The following is a 19,178-nucleotide window of genomic DNA, read 5'->3' as shown; positions in this document are numbered from 1 at the left end:
CGAGACAACCTAGAGGTAGTAATCACAGCGCGAAAGATGATGTTGGTGGCAAGCGGAGGGCAGATAGCAAAAGATGGAGGTCAGGGAAAAGTCTGTGAAGAGTGAAGAGCAAAGGCTCCAAGAGGAAGATCACTGCAGGATGTATGAAGCGGGGTGCATGAAGTTTTCTGTCAGGCATCAATCAATATGTGCTCCCGTTGGGTGGAAGGTGCATCACCCCTTTCCCCCCATTTGCTCTCACTTCGTCTCAAATGTTCCTGCCGCATGAGCTAGTTGTTGAGGTGCCAATTACGTTACCTTACTTATCTTACCTATCTGGACAACTCTGCCTGCCGCAATACCAACTGTCAGCAGTCTTCACCAGCTGCATCCGGCAATCTCTGAGACCTGATTCGACACAATCCGGGAACCAGTTCGTTACAGGACGGCGTCATCACACATACACATAACAGAACGGCCCTTCCACCACACTCATCAACTCATTCAACTTCCTCCCTGGCCCCGCCGCATACCCAAAATCCACCACATCATCCAACGTTGTCTTGCCGCTCTCGGGAATATTCAAAAACGTCCTCGTCCCCGCAACCGCCGTCTTCTCGCCATACACCCTCTTTTTCGCATCCACCATCTGCCACATCCACCACACCCGATCAATCATGGCATGGTGCAGATAAAAGGCCGGATCGCCCGGGGACGTGCTCACATCACGACCCGGGTCTCCTCCCAGCGAGTAATGTCCTCCGCCGTGCACGCCGATGTCGCCTGACCCTGGGATGCCTTGCATGATCATCTGGAAGTTGGCGACCGTCTCTTGGGAAAGGACATGTCGGATGGAAGAAGCGTTGGCGAAGCGCTGGTTCACAGCATCCGATAAGTCGCGGCGCAGACACCGTGGGTTATAGGCGAATGGGCCAGCCGGATTCGATTGCTGCGGTCCTCCGCCAGGGACGTCGAGGGCAATGGGGCCAAGGTTCACGCTCATGTTGGCGAAGGGGCCCGAGGTGACACAGCCGCCACCGGTGCCGGCGGGGAGGTAGACAGGCGGCAGTTCGCTACCCTCGATGCCGCCTAGGACAATGTCTCCCTGGCTTGGAATGTAGACACCGTTGCCGGACATGGAGGTCGCGCTGCCGTCGAAGATGGGAGAGGCGGAGAGGCCAGTTTCGGCGGTCTTGGCCCAGTCCCAGTAGGGCTGGGTGCCGCGATACCCACATTCTTCGCGCAGGGCTTGCTCGTACAGCGAGATGAAGTAACGGTGCAGGCCGAGGAAGTTGCCGGTGTAGTGGGCGGTTTGGGTCTGGTTGATGTGGGTGACGACAAAGTCATCGAAGCGCGACCTGGCGCCAGGGGCTAGTGACGCGGGATATCGAGAGGGTTTGGCCTGCAGACACTGGACGGCTTGGATGTACTCGAGCCTCTCTACTTTGGTGAGTGCTCCCCTGGACTGATGTTAGCGATGGGACATTCTGAGTTACAGCTCTGTAGGTGCTCGTGGGGCTTACCATTCTTTTCTGATCTTGATCTTTTCTGGTGTGCACTGCCCTCCCTTGGCCGCTTTTCGGGTCTTTTGGAGAGCGGAGAGGGCGAGAACTTCTAGCTCTGCTTTTGCTTTCGCAATGACTGGGTCTCGCGTACTCGAACTCGGGAGTCCTATGCATGTGCTAGCGGCCTGGAGAACCAGGAGCGATAGGGTTGAGAGCCTCATCTTGCAAGCTCACAAGTATGGACAAAGAAAGAAACTGGTGTATCGATCATCTGCAAAGAAGATCCTGGGAGAACAGCTGATATATATAACAGTCAATCCAATCCTCTGGGTCCAACCACCTGGTACGACGATACTCCAGGGTGCCGAGACAATACGATGCACATCACGTACAGTGTACACAAATCAAAAAGGGCCTTTGACAACAAATGGAAAGTAAATAATGACAACTTCATTAAGCGACTTGCAACCTTGTAAGTGATGTAAACATGGGATATACCCACACATAGGCCTTCGGCACGTAGTTATAGTTAACGGCAAGAACTTTGCAGCGATAGATGTCCGGCTCATTGGCCTGATACCTAATTGGATTGCAACCCAGCACTTGGGCTGTCTTGAGCCGGTTTCCAGATTGCCGGCGTCGCTACCAGGACCAACTTTCGATGGGAATGGTAGCAATGGAAACGATGTCAGCTTCATCAACGTATGCTTATATTGTGTAGTAATTGTATCACCATGAAGAACATTGTGATTGGAACGCTGCGGTTGATAACTTTATCCCAGCTCATGTAACATGAAAAGGTCTCCGAATGGTCTGGACCTGGATCTATGGGTAGCGAGTGTCCAGTCAAAACAGTGTGACAACCCGGCCAATACCACCTTCATCTTCCTCTTCTTCCAAGGCAACATCGTCTCCCACCATTTTGAAATGCTTCCTCGCTTCTGCCACTGCAGTCCACTTCAAGTTGTCCAAGCAAGTTTTTCTTCGCTTTTGTTTTTGCCTGTTCTTCCGTCACATGTCCAGCACTTTGTTGCGTCTCGTTTTCCTCGTATTGATAGGTGGCTTCGCTCTCGGACCAGTTTCCGAATGCCTGCCGTCAGCTAGCTGGCACCTGGCATCAAGTCAGGAGATGATTTTGGCTTCCGCGTCGTAAACCGAAGACCCGGATTTTGGTGCAGAATGCGTGAAAGTGAAATGCAGGTAAAGTAACGCACATTGTGACTTTCATCCTGGTTTTGGATTCTTGGGTGTAACAGCAACTTAGATGGAGCGCTAACTGATTCCCCACAGAAATGCCCGCGGTTCCGTTAGCACAGTATCCTAGTACCTACCATGGGGAAATGCCAACCCGATACGCCGGATGGCACGCAGCAGCACGGCAGCACCGCATCCGCCATGGTCCAAGTCTCCCGGTCGGTCCCACAACGGCTCGGAATGGCGCCGGCCCCGAGTACCTGGTCCATACAACGATATACACCACTCCCGCTCGAACTGTCCCGCCTTCGTTTCGATGGTAAACTCGGCCTTGACCACCTCGAGATCGCACTCAATCTGGTGCCCGTGGCCATTGCTTTTGGGTTTCTCGGGCCATACTCCCCGTCTTGAGGGGCTCACCAACGGGCAGTGTTATTGAACGACTGTGATGCTTCCAGTCAGTCAGGTGTATCTCTATGGCACGATGGTACCTAAGCCACCTTGTGGACATCATTCATTATGCAGGATATAGGTACTGTCCACACCTTGGCCAAGGTAAACAACAGTAATCATGCTATGCCATGCGTTAAAAGCCCCAGAGTTGGATATGGACAACAAACACGCGTCCCATACATAAAAGGTGGTTTTCAGGACCTTCAGTCCTTATCTCTTCCTCCCCTGAACACAACTTACTCTCTCTCTTGTCCAACAGATACACATGCCCCCTTTTGGACACCATGGTTCTCTTCAAGCGCCCTCCCGATGAGAAGGGATCCGTTTGGTTCTCGGTTCTGATCGGCGTCTTCGTGGCCTTCGGCGGTCTTCTTTTTGGCTATGACACCGGCACCATCAGCGGCGTCATTGCCATGAAATACTGGAACGAGCGTTTCTCCACTGGCTACATCGATGCTGATGGGAAGCCGGCCATTAGCCCGTCGCAATCTTCCCTTATTGTCTCTATTCTTTCGGCTGGTACCTTTTTCGGTGCTTTGGCTTCTCCCTTGCTGGCGGATAAGATTGGTCGGCGATGGGGTATCATCATATCCTCTTGGGTCTTCAACTTTGGCGTGTCCATGCAAGTAATTTCTGTCGCCATTCCTCTGTTTGTGGCCGGGAGATTCTTTGCCGGCCTTGGAGTTGGCTTGCTTTCGGCTCTTGGTGAGTGATGCATCTTTTTTCCTTTCCAAAAAGTCATGGCCGTGGTGTGCTAACTCCGATTCCTTCATAGTCCCGCTCTATCAATCCGAGACCGCTCCCAAATGGATTCGTGGAATGGTCGTGGGCGTATATCAACTTGCAATTACCATCGGCATCCTTTTTGCTGCCATTGTCAATAATGGCACTCATAAACGGGAGGACACCGGCTCATACAGAATTCCCATTGCTCTCCAGTGGCTCTTCTCGCTCACTCTCATCATTGGCATGCACTTCCTGCCTGAGACTCCCAGGTACTGCATCAAGCGAGGCGACATGACCCGTGCCACGCGGGCCCTGGCCAGAATCCGCTGCCTGTCGCCCAATGATCCCGCCATCCTTGCGGAGATGGAAGAGATCCGTGCAAACTACCAATACGAATTGTCACTCGGTAACAGCAGCTACCTGGACTGCTTCCGCATGGGCATGTTGAAGAGGATGCTCACAGGCATGGTACTTCAAATCCTGCAGCAACTTACCGGTTCGTCTTTTCATCTCCCCTGTTTTCCTTGCTGTTCCACCATGACCGTTTTCTAACTTCAAGAACTATACAGGCGTCAACTTCATTTTCTACTACGGTACTCAATTCTTCGAGAACTCCGGCATCTCGAATTCCTTCTTGATTAGTATGATCCTAGCCACAGTCAACGTTCTCTCGACGGTCCCCGCTGTCTTCATGTTCGACAAGTTTGGTCGCCGCCCTTTACTCTTGTGGGGTGGTGTAGCAATGCACATATGCCACTTTATCGTCGCTACACTCGGTACATCGACAACGAGTCAGACTGCCTCCGGGGTAATTATCGTGCTCAACGTTGCTGCTCAAAAAGCATCAATTACTTTTGTGTGCTTGTTCATTGCCTTCTTCGCAGCAACATGGGGTCCCTTGGCGTGGGTGGTAACTGCTGAGTTGTACCCACTGAAGCACCGGTCGCAAATGTTGAGCATTAGCACAGCTACAAACGTGAGTTGTTCCTCCCAATGTCGTCATTTCGATATCAGAGTGGCTCGCGTGTGATTTAGAAGCCCTCCTCAGAACCCCAAGTAACTTTTCTTCTTTTCTCCTTTTCTCTTAACCACACATCAGTTTAATGTTCCTTCATTTTCAACTCCGGATTCTGTCTACTGCCATGACATTCTGGAGGTAAGGTGGAGGATAGAAGAGAACTTTTCAAGCCTTTACCCTCTACCTTTGTTCCTCTCTGTCGATGAGTAGAGCAATCCGTGCTTTGGGACATTTCCACACCCTTTGCAAAGCCCTGATTATCTGAGGCTATGGCGTCTGCCGTTGGCTTGTCAGCGTACCGTTATGTGTTGTGATTTTAGTGTCACTCCAAACAAGCTGATGACCTGAAACAATGCACTGCTCCGGATGAATATTTGTATATTAAGGATATGTGTGTTTTCGGATTCAAATCGCTGACCTTCTGACCCAACAACAGTGGTTAGTAAACTGGGCCATCGCCTACTCGACTCCTTACCTCGTCAACTATGGTCCCGGGTACGCAAACCTCCAGTCAAAAATCTTCTTCGTCTGGGGTACAGCCTGCATGCTCTGCGTCGGCTTTGTCTACTTTTACATCTATGAGACAAAGGGTCTATCTCTAGAGGAGATCGACGAAATGTACCAGACGCCAGGTCTCAAGGCTAAGGACAGCAGCAAGTGGCGGCCGAGCGTCCATTTCCGAGAAACCCCTCTCACGGAGATCACATACCACAAGGCTACTGGTGGAAGTCCTGCTCAGGCCGAGGCTGCTCCAGTAGCTGAGACCGCGGAGAGAGCTGAGCGCGAGGCTGTTCCTGCCCTTCCTAATCCTACTACAGCTCCCATGATTGGGCCTCCTCCTCCTGAAAGTGACAATGTCCTGAAGGCGCTACAAGACGCTGTCCTTCGTCCTGCAGCAGCTTTCACCCACCCTGCTACGCAAAACCCGGCCTGGAATTCCCATTCTCCCTTGTCCGCACAAACTGCGCTGTCGAATCTTCCGTCTTCCTCTCTTGCTTCCAACAAGTCTGCCCCATCCCTGGGCACGACTCCCAACGAAGGAGGAACTAGTCCATCCCACCCAGCGCGAAGAAGCTTCGGGCGTTGAATGTCCGCGGCGACAGAATGACTTCCCACGCTCTTGCTATACATTTCATCAGTGAGGTGGCAAAGCCCCAGCACGATCTAGTGCCGGTGTGGAAAAGCACCGCGACGGCTTAGTGGGAGTGCCTTGATATCGGACGTCGGAAGGCAGATTTGAAGCGACTAATCTGTTTGATCTTCCGTGTCCGGGGAAGTGGTTTCGAGGACTCGCAGGTGGTGAGGCATGGGATGAGGAGAAAGCATAGCCATTGGTTCAAGAACTGGGCAATGGCTTCGATTATAAGGATTCATCGCTGGTTATGAGATGTAGCTGTAATACGTGGGTTTCAAAAGAGAATTGGCCCAGATAAGAGAATTGTGTAGAATGCTGCATCGACCGGGACACACGAGAGCGGTGCTTAACGTTAGTTTACTTCTTATGGTGGGAAGGGATGTCGAGGACTTCTCATTCTTGTTAATGGTCAAGAGAGGTGGATTTCAATTCATTTTAGTGGTATGTCTCGCTTTGGAAAAATAAATCTCTTTTTCAACGTTGCTACCTTATTGAGGACCTAGATTACCTTGTTAGCAAATGGATCACGAGTTGGAAGAAAAGTAGAGGTAGCTTAGACCACACGGAGGTTCTTCTCGACGCGGTAGCATCTGAATGCCAGTATATGTGTAGCAATCTTACTTTCTACGTCCATCCAAACCGGGGCATGAGTTCCATACGTGAGGGCGTAAAGCGCACAACTCCAGTGCCGAATTGTGTATGACGTGACTAACACAGTCCACGCAAACTTATGTCGATTTCTGTTAGTGTCAACCAGCCAGCCGACCGCCTAGGTATTCCGAATCAATAGCGGGAACTCTAAGGCTGGTAAGAAAACAAGATATATTATCTTCTCTTGACCGGAAGGAAACTGCTGAAACTGTTCCGAAAAAAGAGATAGAAACAGAGAAGAGAGGTCGTCAAGCCGCAGCCCAGTCAGTCTCTCTGCCGTGCCAGAAACTGACCTAGCTATCAAATCCAAGCTGGGTGGACAATGAACAATAGGTGGTCGGAACTCGGAAGCCGGAAGCCGGAACTCGTCAACCGAGCGAGTCCCGAATTGAACAGCGACCTGTCTCGAAAGAAAGAGGTTCCGAACAATGGGGATTGTTAAGTCCTCCATTCATTGGCTAGGTAGGGAGTTGGACAGTCGGACATCTATCTTCCCGGAAGGAGGCTAAGTTTTTTTAGAAGCTAGTACAGCTTCGCTCTGTCGATCTCTCCAATTAAGCCTACCTACGTACGTACTTAAACAATCAATCCATTTATCCGTCCAGGACGGGACGAACAATGGACCGGAACTCGGAAGTCAGAAGAAACCTTGACACCATCCAAGACGGGCGGCCGTGCAAGTGACGAATAATAATGGACCGGGAACTCGGAAGTCAGGCCTTGAGACAAAGAAGTGAAGGCTTCAAAAGAGAGCTCCCAACCAAAAGAATGGGATTGTTGTGCACAAGTGGCTTGAATTCGGATGTCTTCCCCGGAGGAGGACTGGAGGAGGCTAGGCTATCTTAAAAGCCATCCAGCTCAGCTACCTACCTAGAGGTACCTAGAGGTACTTGTTTAAACCTAAATGCCTAAGCAATCGATCCATCCATCATGACCGGCGCTACCTACCTAACCTGCCCAAACCTGCCTACCTAGTAAGTGATCCATCCATCCATCCAGGACGGGGCGGCCGTGCTGATGACGGGAACAATGGACGGGGAGCTCGGAAGTCAGGAACCTTGACAAAGAAGTGGAAGTCTTCAAAAGGGAGCTCCGAAAGAATGGAATTGTGCTCAAGTGGATTGAATTGGATTGGATTCGGGTGTCTTTCCCGGTCTTCGGGAGAAGCAGAAAGGTGAACAAAGAAATCCAGGGGAGGAGTACCTTGATTGGATCGGAAGACTCCCGGGAGAGAGAAACAGATATGAAAATGACAGGAGTGAAACAACAACATGAACAACAGGAACAACAACAACAACAAAACGTGCTATATGGTGAACTGCAATTTTGATCGAGAAAATCACAATAAGTGAAGATAATACTGAACAGATGTCAGGACACGGAATTATGAATTTATTTAAATGTCCGTCGGACCCCCGACGTTGTCTGACTTGAAATGACCATCACCAAACCATTACCAAACCGAATCAACAGGTTTCACATGATCAGTATTAAAACGTCAAGTTGACTACATAGGTACTCGAAAGCAAACACTAGAGGTAACCATCTCAATCTCCATAATCTGTGCCGGTCCAAAACACACACGCCCAAAATGTGCCTTATCAACATCATCCACTTCTCCCACCACCACGACTTCTCCCCTCCCGTCCAAACACCCAACACTAACTCCTCCTCCTCCTCCTCTTCCTTCTCCATCTCCACCACATGCAACAACTACCACCTTTCCAACCCTACTAGACTAACCGAACAGGAGGAACTCATGTCCCTCCAACGCCTGCCTCAACACCACTTCGTCCCCTGCCCGACCCACACCAACAATCACTGCGTAGTATACAAGCAGACGATGCCGTGTCTCTTGCAAAGGTTCCATTCTTCTTCTTCTGCTGCTGCCGCGGAAGTCAATGCCAATGCTAACGCTGATTCCGAGGAAGGCGAAGGTGGCATAAACGTACTATCAACCTGTCCAAACCTGCAACTAACAAACGAATATCACCCCCTGAGTTTACTTCTTGCTGACAACAACAACACCGAGTCCAACTCAATCATCCCAGGACCCATCCACCGCTTCCAAACCAGTGACACCACCACCACCACCACCACCACCACCCTCTCACAAGCAAAAACCACCCTCTTATCCACCGCAGACGAAATCCACCAACAAACAGTGGTACTAAACACCCACATCCTCGAAACATGTTCACTTTTGACACCTTTGTTCCAAAAGCTTGCTGCTGTTCATACTACTCACACTACTCAACCGACGACGCCCCTACTCCAACGGGCGCAAACCCGCGCTCTGTTTATGCAGTTGGAGTCGGAGGTACCACTCCAGCGCGCAAGCGAGCTATGTCAGGCAATCAACCAAGCCGAGGTAAAAATCCGTGAGTTGTTCAAGGTCTTTCTGCAGAGACGTAAGAGTATGTCTGATTTGCTTGTGGCTGTCGAGAACAAGGAGGGTACTGATAGTGCGTATACTATCAGCAAAGCGAGACGGGATCTAAGGGAGTTGTCGGTTGCGAATATACGGGAGGTGTGTGAGGAACCGGTCAGAAGAGGGAGGGAGGTGGTGGGGGAGGTGGTGAGGGTGTTGGAGGGTGTGGAGAGCATGCTGGGGGTTTAGTAGTGTAGAGGGAGGTGAGTATATTGATAGAAGTGGGGAGGAGGTGAGTATCTATATTGATAGAAGTAGGGAGGGGATAGGTAGTTGACATAAGCTGGCGAAGCAAAATAGATGAACTGAGTAACAATGTGCAAACAATGGACTGTGATGTGACTACATGTAGGTACTTGACGGGCAAAGTAAGCATTGTCGTCGAAGAAAATGGGCAGAGTAACGGACCGGGAACTACCTTACACAAGAAGCTGCGTTCGGAGTGTCTAACGACCAGAGTTATGGTACACTAAGTCTACCACCCACCAGTAGGTAGAGGTACCTAGTAGGTAGGTAAGAAGGAACATGGTGCGCGTCCAGTCAGCGCCAAGCGAGCGAGAAGGTGTCATCCCGCTTGTTGTACCGGTTGGGGAAGGAAGTCTGGAGCAGAGGTAGGGCAACGAACCCCCTCCCAACGGGTACCATCACAGGGTATGATCATCCTGGTATCTGATCGTGACAGACGGAAAAATTACTTCCCAGAAATGCATGGTCGCATGGCGTCGCATCGGCCGGTTAAAGCCCCAACATCATTCCTCGGCCTGTCGGGAGGTGTCCGAGTCCGATCATTAAACATCGAAATGTCCTCTCCAGTATTTAGAGATGACCCGCCTCAAAGTCATTGTAGGACGATATCCTAATCCTTACCTGTTTTCCGACCATGGCCAAACACTTCAAAACAGCAATAACCACAGCCCTCTGCCTACTAGCAGCCCATCCCTTCTCCAGCGCACTCACCTTCACCGTCCCCAACAAAGTCGGAACAGGAGGCTACTTCTACGCCCCTCTCGACCCCGCGCCCATCGCTATCTCATTCGAGTTCTTCGCCTTCCCGTCTTACTTCACCAACGTCACCGCCACGCAGCAATGCCTAGCAAACTGGAAGGCACTAACCGGTGTCTGGCCGCCCATTCGCATCGGCGGAACGACGCAGGACAGGGCGCAGTATGACTCCAACACGTCAGCGTATGTCGTGTACTCGGTGGCCGACGCAAAGGACGCCCCGTCTGCTTTGACGTTTGGGTCCAAATTCATGACGCTGGCGGGGACGTATGAGGGGGGTGTGGTGGTTGGGCTGAACAGGGGCAAGAATGAGATTGAGAATACGATTGCTGCGGCCAAGGTGGCCGTTTCCAAAGTCAAAAATCTGCTGGCGATTGAACTGGGGAATGAACCTGAATGTGAGATGCAAGCAAGCAACCTTGAAGCTGATGGGCTGTGCTGACGATGGATATTCTGTACAAACAACAAAAGACTGGGTCAAGGATGGGCAACCGATCACATCCGATGTCAATTGGACTCCGGCCACAGATGCCGCATCGCAAAATGACTGGAACGTACGAGTGGGTAGCGCGGTTGGCATAACCAACATCATTCAGGCTGGGAATTGGAATGAGGCGCCGCCCAAATGGGGAGCTGCGCAGCTGATAACGGCCGAGAACAAGACGGTGAAATCCTATGTTCGACACTACGCCCACCACAACTACCCCGGTGGAAGCATTCAGAGTCTCATGAGCCATTCGGCCATCTCGAAGAACATCCACACTTTTGACGCCGACATAGCTGCAGCTCGAGCGATCGGGAAGCAGTACGTCTTTGGCGAGACAAACTCGGGTATGTACCGCGTACCCCTTTTCCCTAGAAGAAGCTTTCTTGAACTGATTTCCTATTCCAGTATCCGGCGGCGGAGCAGCTGGAGTCTCCCCGACGTTTGGGGCAGGTCTATGGACCATGGACTACGCTCTCCGCGCCACTTACAGCAACATTTCGAGGACATACTTCCATCATGGGACCGTTGGCAACTGCCAATACTGCTTCTGGGGCCGATACAGCATGGGGGCTCCGTACTACGGGGCATACGCAGCGGTAGCCTTGATGGCCGGCGCGAGCCACCTGACAGCTTTGGATAGCGGTTCGACCAACTATGCGGCCTATGCCACGTTCGATTCGAGGGGGCTTCCCCTGCGAGTGATCTTGTACAACTCGGATTATTTCGCCGGTAGCGGGACAAGGACTACTCAGTCCTTTACCCTGACCGGCTTGACCTCGTCAACGGTCAGAGCGAAGAGGCTGACGGCAGCAAGCGCGACGTCCAGAGTGGATCAAGGAAGTCCTCCGTCGTTCGGGGGCCAGCAGTTTGACAATGGATCTTGTGCCATGAGCGGGACCGAGACGTTCGAGACCACACCCGTTTCTGGTGGCCAGGCTACCTTTTCGGTCAAGGCAACCGAAGCACTTTTGGTGTACCTGCAGTGAATGCGGAGCTGGATCGACCGGTAACCGAATAAGGCGAAGAACCGAAGGTCAAAAATCACAGATATCGTGATTGGATAGGCACTTGAGGATCGTGAAGATTGGTGTTGTTGAACGGTCTGGTCGATGAGGGTGATGGATGAGGGCGCTTATCCAACCATCGTGAACGCGATATGGAAAACTGTAAGAGAACCGTGAGATATTCGAACAAGATAAAGTCTTCAATGCGGACCGACAATATCCAAAATCAAAATGGCTTGTCGTCGAGTTCACTTGGTGTCGTGTGTTCATCGGCAACTTCGGAGGCTCCCTTGATAAAAGGTAGGCATCATCCCAGTTTTCTCGCCGATCGATTAGCGATTCCCGCGCTACCGGGGTGAGCGGGTCTTTTTCCCGAAAAAATTTTGGCCGAATTTTCTGCATGGCTAGTAGCAAGCTAGGGTAGTTCCCGCGATTGCACCACATGCCCTGTGTCGTCCTCACCGCTTGGTTGTACGGTTTAGCTGGGTCAGACCACATCTAGGTGGCAGTTTTGGGATCGTGGTTGAGGCCAGAAACAGGGAAAACAACGACGAGCTATAATGGAGCCAATGTACAGATGACTATGTACGTGGCTGCTGGGAAAGATACGACCATCATGCAGAAACAGACTCAGCGTAACTCTGGGCACGTCTCCAGCAAATAATCAGCAATCCCCAAGTTTTGGACGGCTTTGTAAAAACGCATTGCATTCTTGTTTTTCGTGGACCATGCATTGATAAGCCCAGCCGTCACCGTATTATTATGATCGTCGAGATCCATAAGGCTTGGCCGAACGTGGCAGTCCGGTAGCATGGCAAGATAAGGCGGACTGGGGAACGCAGCCATGCATTCCTTCACATTCGGTCCTTCCCGTTGGACATAAGAAGACGTAGCTGTCTTCTCTGAAGGCATTCCTTTGTTCATCTTTTGGCCATTATCCATCATCATGCGGTCCTTCTCGTGTTGGGTAGCTGCTGCCCTGCAGTTGGTTCACCATCTAGGCCCGGCTACCGCTGCGGCCGTCCATCACCATGGGAATCACACGGGAAGAATAGCCCCCAAGGCTTTCATCATCAGCATGGTGAGTGACAGGAAGTAGAGCAATGGTGGAATACGTTGGATGACGTGCTAATTTGGGCCCACTCTAGTTTGAGCCCGAAACTGACGGCTGGATGACAAGCATGGTGGAATCGGGCACCGGGAACTTGACCGACATCAAGATCGACGTGCCCGGGCTGTCCATGCTGTATCCTCAGGTGGCATGCACGGCGGACAAGTCTGTATGCCAGTTGACGGCCGGAGAGAGCGAGATCAACGCGGCAGCGAGTATCATGGCGCTGGTGCTCTCTCACAAGTTTGATCTCCGCCAGACATACTTTGTGGTTGGCGGCATCGCAGGTGTCAACCCTAAGTACTCGACCCTTGGCGGTGTTGCGCTCTCTCGCTATGTCATCCAGGTCGCTCTGCAGTACGAGCTGGATGCGCGTGAGAAGCCGGATAACTTCAGCACGGGATACTTTGCGTACGGCACCAAGGGACCGAACCAGTACCCTAGCACCATCTATGGCACTGAGGTGTTTGAAGTCAACGAAGCGCTACGCGACGTAGCGTATAAGTTTGCGCAAAAGGCAAAGTTGGCTGATTCGGCAGCCGGGGCCGAGTACCGGGCCAAGTACAAGGAGGCCGGGGCTGCGTACGTTGCCGCCACCGAAGGGCCGAGTGTTGTCAAGTGCGACACGGCCACCAGCGATGTGTACTACTCGGGCACTCTGCTCAGCGAAGCCTTTGAGACGGTGACGCGGGTGTGGACGAACGGCACCGGCGATTACTGCATGTCGGCGCAGGAAGACAACGCCGTGCTCGAGGTGCTCGTCCGCGGAGCCATCCAGGGCCTTGTCGACTTTGGCCGTGTCATTGTCATGCGAACGGGATCCGACTTTGACAGGCCTCCGCCGAACGTCACATCCTACCAGCACCTGATGACAGACCAGAACGGCTTCGAGATTGCCACGACCAACCTGGGCAGGGCGGGCGTTGAGATTGTTCGCGGCATTCTGCAAGGTTGGGAGCATACGTTCCGGAAGGGCATCAAGCCCACCAACTATATCGGCGATATCTTTGGCAGCTTGGGAGGACAGCCCAACTTTGGACCGGGAAGCCAGACCAATGGCACCGGCTATGCGGCCGCACCCAAACAGGCGAGGGCGCAACTGAGGGCAAGGGGATATCGTGGCCCTTCTGTTGTGCGACGTCGCATTTGAGGATCTGGTTCGTTGTCGGAGGTCGTGGTGCCACTGGACAAGACGGTCCTCAGGACACCTAGCCGAGCCAGATCATGACTTTATCCGCATCGGAACCAGATGGAGGTGAAGGGACCGGAGGTAGATATTGCACCTGCAGAGCCAAGAGATGGTCGGGGCCATTTGCCGGCAGTGCAGTACGTGGCGTACACATATATTATAGTGGTTAAATATGTAGAGGAGAGTGGAGAGGCGATTAATTGGTTATAGCTGACATGGTGGGAAGAAGGAGGTTGAGATTTGGGTCTGTGTCGTGTCGGTGTTGACTTTCTGTTTTGGGGAGACAATGAATGTCACGGGGTGAAGTCATCGAAGAAAACAGAAATTGTTAAGACACAGTCAGTTCTCAAAGGCTTTGTCACAGAGCTGAAGGTGGCCCCGGCTGCCGTGCTCCCGCCTTTTTCTTAGCTGGACGCACTACCTTGGCCACTTGGCTAGTCTACCTACCTTAACCAAGGAAGGATGATGACCTGCAATGCAGCTGCTAAAGTTAGGTAGGTAGGTAGGTTATATTAGCTTCTATATTCGCTACAAACCCACCTAGTTGCAAACGGTCAAGCTTCCCCAGCAGACCAACCTGGTAGTGATTGAATAACTGAACCGTCCCCCCGCCGCTCTCGGAACTTTCCACTTCTCTGACACCTCCACCGACCTGCATCTCCCACTATCAAGGTTCCCAATTTCCATCCCCGCCATTCACAGCTTCGAGCAAACACGGGAGCCTTCGACAGCCCCGATACGGCAACAGCGACAAAGAACACAAAAGAAGAAGACGAAGCAGAACAGACGCTCAACTTGACCGTCTGAACACGGCGATTTAAGCCCATCAAACAGAATGGGCGTCCACTCCATCTCCAGCTCCAAGTCCTGAGGACAGCATCACCACCACCACCCAAAGTCAGCAGCAGTCGTCATGTCACTCATCCCATACCACCCCCGCGAAGGGCGAGAGATTGTGCTGTACGCCGTGCCATCCCACTCCTCACCTACTCGATTTCAACAATGACGCTGACATGTTTGGGCCTCTGTCCCTCAACAGCCGCCATCGCAATGCCATTGTTGTCCGCGATCCCCTCACGCAGCGCCTCGAGATCCGCGGCCTCCAGCTTCACGAATGCCCCACCTGTCACCAGCCCCTGCGAACGTCCCCCGAGAGTCATGTCGACGATGATTCGGACCGTCGCGAGTCCTACGTCGACCCCGACTACTTCCGTATGTTGCGCGACGGCCACAACGGCCAGGCTCCGTCCAACCCACGCCCTCCCTCGAGCCCCATCCGCCGCTTGGTCCGTCCGGTCCCTGCCATAGACGATCGTGGAAACGAAGTGGGCGTACAGAATGCCGAATTCGTCAGCAGCGAGCCTGTGCCCTCCGAGACCACCCGTATCAAGAAGGAGGCTTTTGCCCCAAACTATTTCGAAACCTTTTTCCACGAGGAGCGTACCCTCGGCCGCGGTGGCAAGGGCGTCGTTATGCTTGTGCGCCACGAGATCGACGGCTGCAACCTGGGTCACTTTGCATGCAAGCGCGTGCCCGTGGGCGATGACCACGCCTGGCTGGGCAAGGTGCTCGTTGAAGTCGAGTTGCTCGCCAAACTGTCGCATCCAAACCTGGTTTCGTACCGCTTCTCGTGGGTCGAGGATGTCAAGATCAACAAGTTCGGCCCCAAAGTCGCATGTGCCTTCATTCTCCAGCAGTACTGTAACGGCGGCGATCTGCAGCAATATGTCATTGGCGACCTGCTCAAGGAGCCGACCATAGAGCAGATCAAGGCCCAAAGACGCCGCCGATCCAAGGGTTTCATCGAACGGCCTAGCGTCACACAGCGCCAGTTGCCCTTCAAGGAGATCTTCTCGCTGTTCAAGGACATCACTTCGGGTCTTGCTTACCTCCACACCGCCAACTACATCCACCGGGATCTCAAACCCAGCAACTGTCTTTTGCATCGCGAGGGTGGTCGTACTAGCTGTCTCATCAGTGATTTCGGCGAGGTTCAGCCCGAAAATGCCGTCCGCGTGTCAACCGGGTCGACTGGCACCATTTCTTACTGTGCTCCCGAGGTGCTGATCAAGGACGCAAGCGGCAAGTACGGTAACTTCACGACAAAGTCGGATATCTTCTCGCTTGGAATGATTCTCTACTTTATGTGTTTCGGGAGGTTGCCATATGCCAATGCTAATTCGCTCCACGAGGAGCTGGAGGACATTGATTTACTGCGTAGTGAGATCACGGACTGGAAGGGTTTTGAAGATGAACGACGCGAGCGCCCCGACCTTCCCGCAAAGTTATACCAGCTGCTTAAGCGGCTTCTTGCTATCAACCCAGCCGAGCGTCCGAGTGCAAATGAGGTTTTGAGTGCCATGAAGAACGAGTCAAGCTTAGACGGGTTGGGAGGGAATTCTACGGGTTCTGTCCCATCGATTGGCCTAGCCGGGCGGAGGATACAGGACCTAGATTCTCCCATGCCTCCCAGCACGCCTATGCCAGGTCAGTCACCCGCCGCGTCCTCCTCGGATGCGCCTTCGCTGACCGTTTCTGAGCAAACAGACCACAGACATGCCAAAGTGTCTTCATCTCCAGACGAGGATCTTCCCTCGTCAGTTGATGGTTACCCGCCAGTATCCGATACCCGCCAAAAGGGCGCATCCGATATGCTTGAACTTGGCCCGGTTTCTAGGAACGGCAGCGTCGTCGCCCCGCACCCATCTCCACCAGCCATCACAACCCCGTTGCTTATGCCACCGCCTAGCACCCGGCTTGAACAGATGAAGCACTGCGCAGTGCTAACACGATATCACGCTGGGATGTGGCTGGACGCAAATGGTCTTTCCCTTGGAGTGCTGCTTAGGCTTGCGTTTTTGGCCATCAAAATCTTCTCGCTGTCATGGATCTGCTGGCCGTATGCTTCCAATATCAGCATCCTGACATCGGTTTTTGCTCTGGCGATTCTGGACCTGCTGCACCCAGTCGGGAGGCCGGAGCCACGAAGAGGAAGCAATGTCATGCTTGGGGTACCTCCTCCCGGGAGTAGGCGAGGAAGCAGCTACGAGCAAGCGAACAACCAGAATAGCCAGTTGCATGACCATAACGGGCACATGGTTAGGGCCAGTCCTGACATTACTCCTACCTACGACAACGAACAGTACAGGAGAGCGGGAACGGTGGTAGGTTGGAAAACAAGTGTTTCCCTGTTGTTGTTACATTTCGCCATTCTCTGGGTCACAAATCACATGGGCTTGCTCTGTGCTGTGGGTAGATGGTCCCACTGGCCACCTCCTGATTTGCCACACGATGAGATTGTTTGATGGCCACAACCACTTCTGGGGTTATCTATCGGCTTGCTATTATGGAGAATTTTGTGTCACAGCATGGTAAGAAAGAATCCGGCGTTAGGGGAAAAGGTCCCACGGATGGGTTGGGGTCATACTGCAACAGGAAAATAGACAGTTTGCTTGAGTTCGGATGCTCAAGCAGCAGAGGGAGTTCGACCAGTCAAGTCAAAGTATGGTGGCCCAGCAAGTATTTATGCATGCATTCTTGCTTTTCAAAATGGTATGTACTCAGTACGAATGAATTATTTACAAGGTGCTGTCCGTCTCCATCGCAAAACGATTTGACATGTGTACAGCGTTTTGAAGACCGAGACCTACTGGTCTCTCCAAAAAGAAGAGAATCATCCTGCCACCAACATCCGTCCCACATATACAACTTCCGTTCCTTGTTAACGGCATTACCTCATACCAAACATCCAGCTCCATTCAGCCCTCGACACCCCCCTCTTAGCACCCAGAAGTCTTGAGCGCCGCAACAGCACAAGCAGTTCCGCTCGGTCCGCTACCAATCTTCTTGGGCTCCTTGCTGTTGTTGCTGGTACCCTCATACAGCCAGCAGACGCTCGAGTCCTTGATGCACGAGTTCTTGATGGTGGTCTTATCGCCATAGTTGGCATTCACGCCGGCGACCACCTTGGCGCCCTCGACATGGACATTGGTAAAAGTCGACGACCGCTGGTGCTGCGTCTTGCAGTTGCCGCACGAGCGGTACAGCTTGCCAATGTCGGTAGCATAGAAATTCTTGACGGCCACGGTGCCGCCGCCGTTGTGCTGCAGGACCTTGTCGCTCGCGTGACGCGCGCCGCCGCCGTTGACGTAGGAGGTGCCAGAGGATTGCTTGAATGTGGCGGCGTCTTCGCAGACGTCTGTCCACCAGCTGGTTTTTTTGGGTACAAGTGTTAGTATGATGTGGTATGTGGTATGATGGGTGGAAAGAAGGAATGGAAGAGGATCAAAAACTTACATGTTGTTCAAAGTACACCTCCCCTTACAATGCACGCCCTCGCCGTTGTTGGGACCAATCACCACGTTGCTCAGCGTGGCGCCGTCCTCCAGAATGAACACGGCGTCCTTGTCGCCACCCTCGGACTGTTGGTTGCAGGTCGACGGCGAGCGGTCCCATTGGTACATACCGCCGTCGAAGCTGCCGCCGGCCGCGATGGTCTTGACGGCGGGGAGGGCGGTGGTGCCGGAGGGGGTGGGGAAGGTGGTTTGCAGGTTGGTGTTGGTGACGCCTGCGGAGACGAGGGAGGCCACGGCGAGGAGGGAGAGGGACTTCATGTTGAGAGACATTGTGTGGTGTGAAAAATGTTGGATGGGATGGTGTTGGTGGCCGGTTGGTTGTCAAGATGGTGAGATGAGGTTGAGCTTGACTGGTTTGATATCGTCGATGGAAGATGATATGTCCTATCCTTTATATACTTGTCTGGTCTGGTCCAAATATCAACATTCAACTGCGTATTCGCATCCCTTACCCACCCCATGTCGAGGATCCCTTTTCGATTTTGTCCAAGTGTCGGTATGTTTGACGTCGTATGTAATCGCTGGGGTATGCATACTCCATGTTGTCTGTCCGTCTTCCGATGCGTTCCCGAAGTATGTAGGCCCCCCCGTTGATCCACACGTTCGTCCGTTCGATTACACTACTCGGCGGTTTCACGCCCTTCCACCAATCCCAGAAAAGGTCCTGATCTGGGTTGTTTCGAAACTTGACTCTGTCTGGGGTTTGGAGTCGTAAGCTGGGTATCTGCAACCACCTGATGGTACCTGGTCCCTGGCAACAGAAGGTACTACATATGTAGAAAGGGAAAATGATCACGCCAAGTCCAGTACTTCAGTTTTTACTCCATTCAAAACACAAAGGTCTAAATTGATCGCTCTACACGTCGGTTAGATGAACTCGCTTCCCTAAAAGGACGAGGAGAGTCAGTTAGCTGGCTGGGGAAGTGAATCCACCTAAC

The 19,178-nt window shown here is 52.5% G+C and overlaps 7 protein-coding genes across 7 annotated transcripts; 5 read left to right on the top strand and 2 right to left on the bottom strand.

The window, feature by feature from the left end:
- Nucleotides 1–143: 143 nt before the first annotated feature.
- Nucleotides 144–2,168, bottom strand: B0T23DRAFT_388429 (uncharacterized protein). Its single transcript, XM_062837753.1, has 2 exons — nucleotides 1,503–2,168; nucleotides 144–1,439 (listed from the first exon to the last, which is right to left on the bottom strand). Exons 1-2 carry the CDS (start codon nucleotides 1,703–1,705, stop codon nucleotides 434–436), a joined length of 1,209 nt encoding a protein of 402 aa, XP_062689341.1. The 5' UTR covers nucleotides 1,706–2,168; the 3' UTR covers nucleotides 144–433.
- Nucleotides 2,169–3,210: 1,042 nt separating this feature from the next.
- On the top strand, nucleotides 3,211–5,962 carry B0T23DRAFT_447953 (uncharacterized protein; the record flags this gene model as incomplete). Its single annotated transcript, XM_062841022.1, has 5 exons — nucleotides 3,211–3,836; nucleotides 3,907–4,353; nucleotides 4,427–4,833; nucleotides 4,957–5,013; nucleotides 5,312–5,962. Exons 1-5 carry the CDS (start codon nucleotides 3,416–3,418, stop codon nucleotides 5,960–5,962), a joined length of 1,983 nt encoding a protein of 660 aa, XP_062689340.1. The 5' UTR covers nucleotides 3,211–3,415.
- A 2,290-nt stretch (nucleotides 5,963–8,252) lies between these two features.
- Nucleotides 8,253–9,627, top strand: B0T23DRAFT_447950 (uncharacterized protein; the record flags this gene model as incomplete). Its single annotated transcript, XM_062841021.1, has 1 exon — nucleotides 8,253–9,627. The coding sequence occupies one exon, from the start codon at nucleotides 8,253–8,255 to the stop codon at nucleotides 9,279–9,281; it is 1,029 nt and encodes a 342-aa protein (XP_062689339.1). The 3' UTR covers nucleotides 9,282–9,627.
- Nucleotides 9,628–11,591, top strand: B0T23DRAFT_233851 (uncharacterized protein). The gene is made up of 3 exons (XM_062833931.1): nucleotides 9,628–10,492; nucleotides 10,566–10,925; nucleotides 10,987–11,591. The coding sequence occupies exons 1-3, from the start codon at nucleotides 9,973–9,975 to the stop codon at nucleotides 11,565–11,567; spliced, it is 1,461 nt and encodes a 486-aa protein (XP_062689338.1). The 5' UTR covers nucleotides 9,628–9,972; the 3' UTR covers nucleotides 11,568–11,591.
- A 940-nt stretch (nucleotides 11,592–12,531) lies between these two features.
- B0T23DRAFT_399171 (purine nucleoside permease-domain-containing protein) lies at nucleotides 12,532–13,846 on the top strand (the record flags this gene model as incomplete). The annotated part of the gene is made up of 2 exons (XM_062838402.1): nucleotides 12,532–12,666; nucleotides 12,734–13,846. The coding sequence occupies 2 exons, from the start codon at nucleotides 12,532–12,534 to the stop codon at nucleotides 13,844–13,846; spliced, it is 1,248 nt and encodes a 415-aa protein (XP_062689337.1).
- An 825-nt stretch (nucleotides 13,847–14,671) lies between these two features.
- On the top strand, nucleotides 14,672–17,327 carry B0T23DRAFT_233814 (kinase-like domain-containing protein). The gene is made up of 3 exons (XM_062833929.1): nucleotides 14,672–14,845; nucleotides 14,925–16,372; nucleotides 16,433–17,327. Exons 1-3 carry the CDS (start codon nucleotides 14,799–14,801, stop codon nucleotides 17,188–17,190), a joined length of 2,253 nt encoding a protein of 750 aa, XP_062689336.1. The 5' UTR covers nucleotides 14,672–14,798; the 3' UTR covers nucleotides 17,191–17,327.
- Nucleotides 17,328–17,427: 100 nt separating this feature from the next.
- On the bottom strand, nucleotides 17,428–18,686 carry B0T23DRAFT_233841 (pectate lyase). The gene is made up of 2 exons (XM_062833930.1): nucleotides 18,182–18,686; nucleotides 17,428–18,094 (listed from the first exon to the last, which is right to left on the bottom strand). Exons 1-2 carry the CDS (start codon nucleotides 18,508–18,510, stop codon nucleotides 17,665–17,667), a joined length of 759 nt encoding a protein of 252 aa, XP_062689335.1. The 5' UTR covers nucleotides 18,511–18,686; the 3' UTR covers nucleotides 17,428–17,664.
- Nucleotides 18,687–19,178: the final 492 nt, after the last annotated feature.

This window comes from Neurospora hispaniola (genome assembly GCF_033458365.1).
Source record: "Neurospora hispaniola strain FGSC 10403 chromosome Unknown B0T23scaffold_8, whole genome shotgun sequence".
Classification (NCBI taxonomy): Eukaryota; Fungi; Ascomycota; class Sordariomycetes; order Sordariales; family Sordariaceae; genus Neurospora; species Neurospora hispaniola.
Note: the sequence above shows the minus strand (reverse complement) of the source record. Positions and strands in the feature narration are given on the sequence as shown.

What these genes read in the sequence shown, in the direction of transcription:
- B0T23DRAFT_388429 (XM_062837753.1), bottom strand. Translation starts at nt 1,705, where the DNA reads ATGAGGCTCTCAACCCTATCGCTCCTGGTTCTCCAGGCCGCTAGCACA. An exon ending in ATCAAGATCAGAAAAGAATG is followed by an intron (nt 1,440 to 1,502) that starts GTAAGCCCCACG and finishes ACATCAGTCCAG; the next exon opens with GGGAGCACTCACCAAAGTAG.
- B0T23DRAFT_233814 (XM_062833929.1), top strand. Translation starts at nt 14,799, where the DNA reads ATGTCACTCATCCCATACCACCCCCGCGAAGGGCGAGAGATTGTGCT. An exon ending in GAAGGGCGAGAGATTGTGCT is followed by an intron (nt 14,846 to 14,924) that starts GTACGCCGTGCC and finishes GTCCCTCAACAG; the next exon opens with CCGCCATCGCAATGCCATTG. An exon ending in TCCCAGCACGCCTATGCCAG is followed by an intron (nt 16,373 to 16,432) that starts GTCAGTCACCCG and finishes CTGAGCAAACAG; the next exon opens with ACCACAGACATGCCAAAGTG.
- B0T23DRAFT_233841 (XM_062833930.1), bottom strand. Translation starts at nt 18,510, where the DNA reads ATGTCTCTCAACATGAAGTCCCTCTCCCTCCTCGCCGTGGCCTCCCTC. An exon ending in AGGTGTACTTTGAACAACAT is followed by an intron (nt 18,095 to 18,181) that starts GTAAGTTTTTGA and finishes CAAAAAAACCAG; the next exon opens with CTGGTGGACAGACGTCTGCG.
- B0T23DRAFT_233851 (XM_062833931.1), top strand. Translation starts at nt 9,973, where the DNA reads ATGGCCAAACACTTCAAAACAGCAATAACCACAGCCCTCTGCCTACTA. An exon ending in ACTGGGGAATGAACCTGAAT is followed by an intron (nt 10,493 to 10,565) that starts GTGAGATGCAAG and finishes AAACAACAAAAG; the next exon opens with ACTGGGTCAAGGATGGGCAA. An exon ending in CTTTGGCGAGACAAACTCGG is followed by an intron (nt 10,926 to 10,986) that starts GTATGTACCGCG and finishes TTCCTATTCCAG; the next exon opens with TATCCGGCGGCGGAGCAGCT.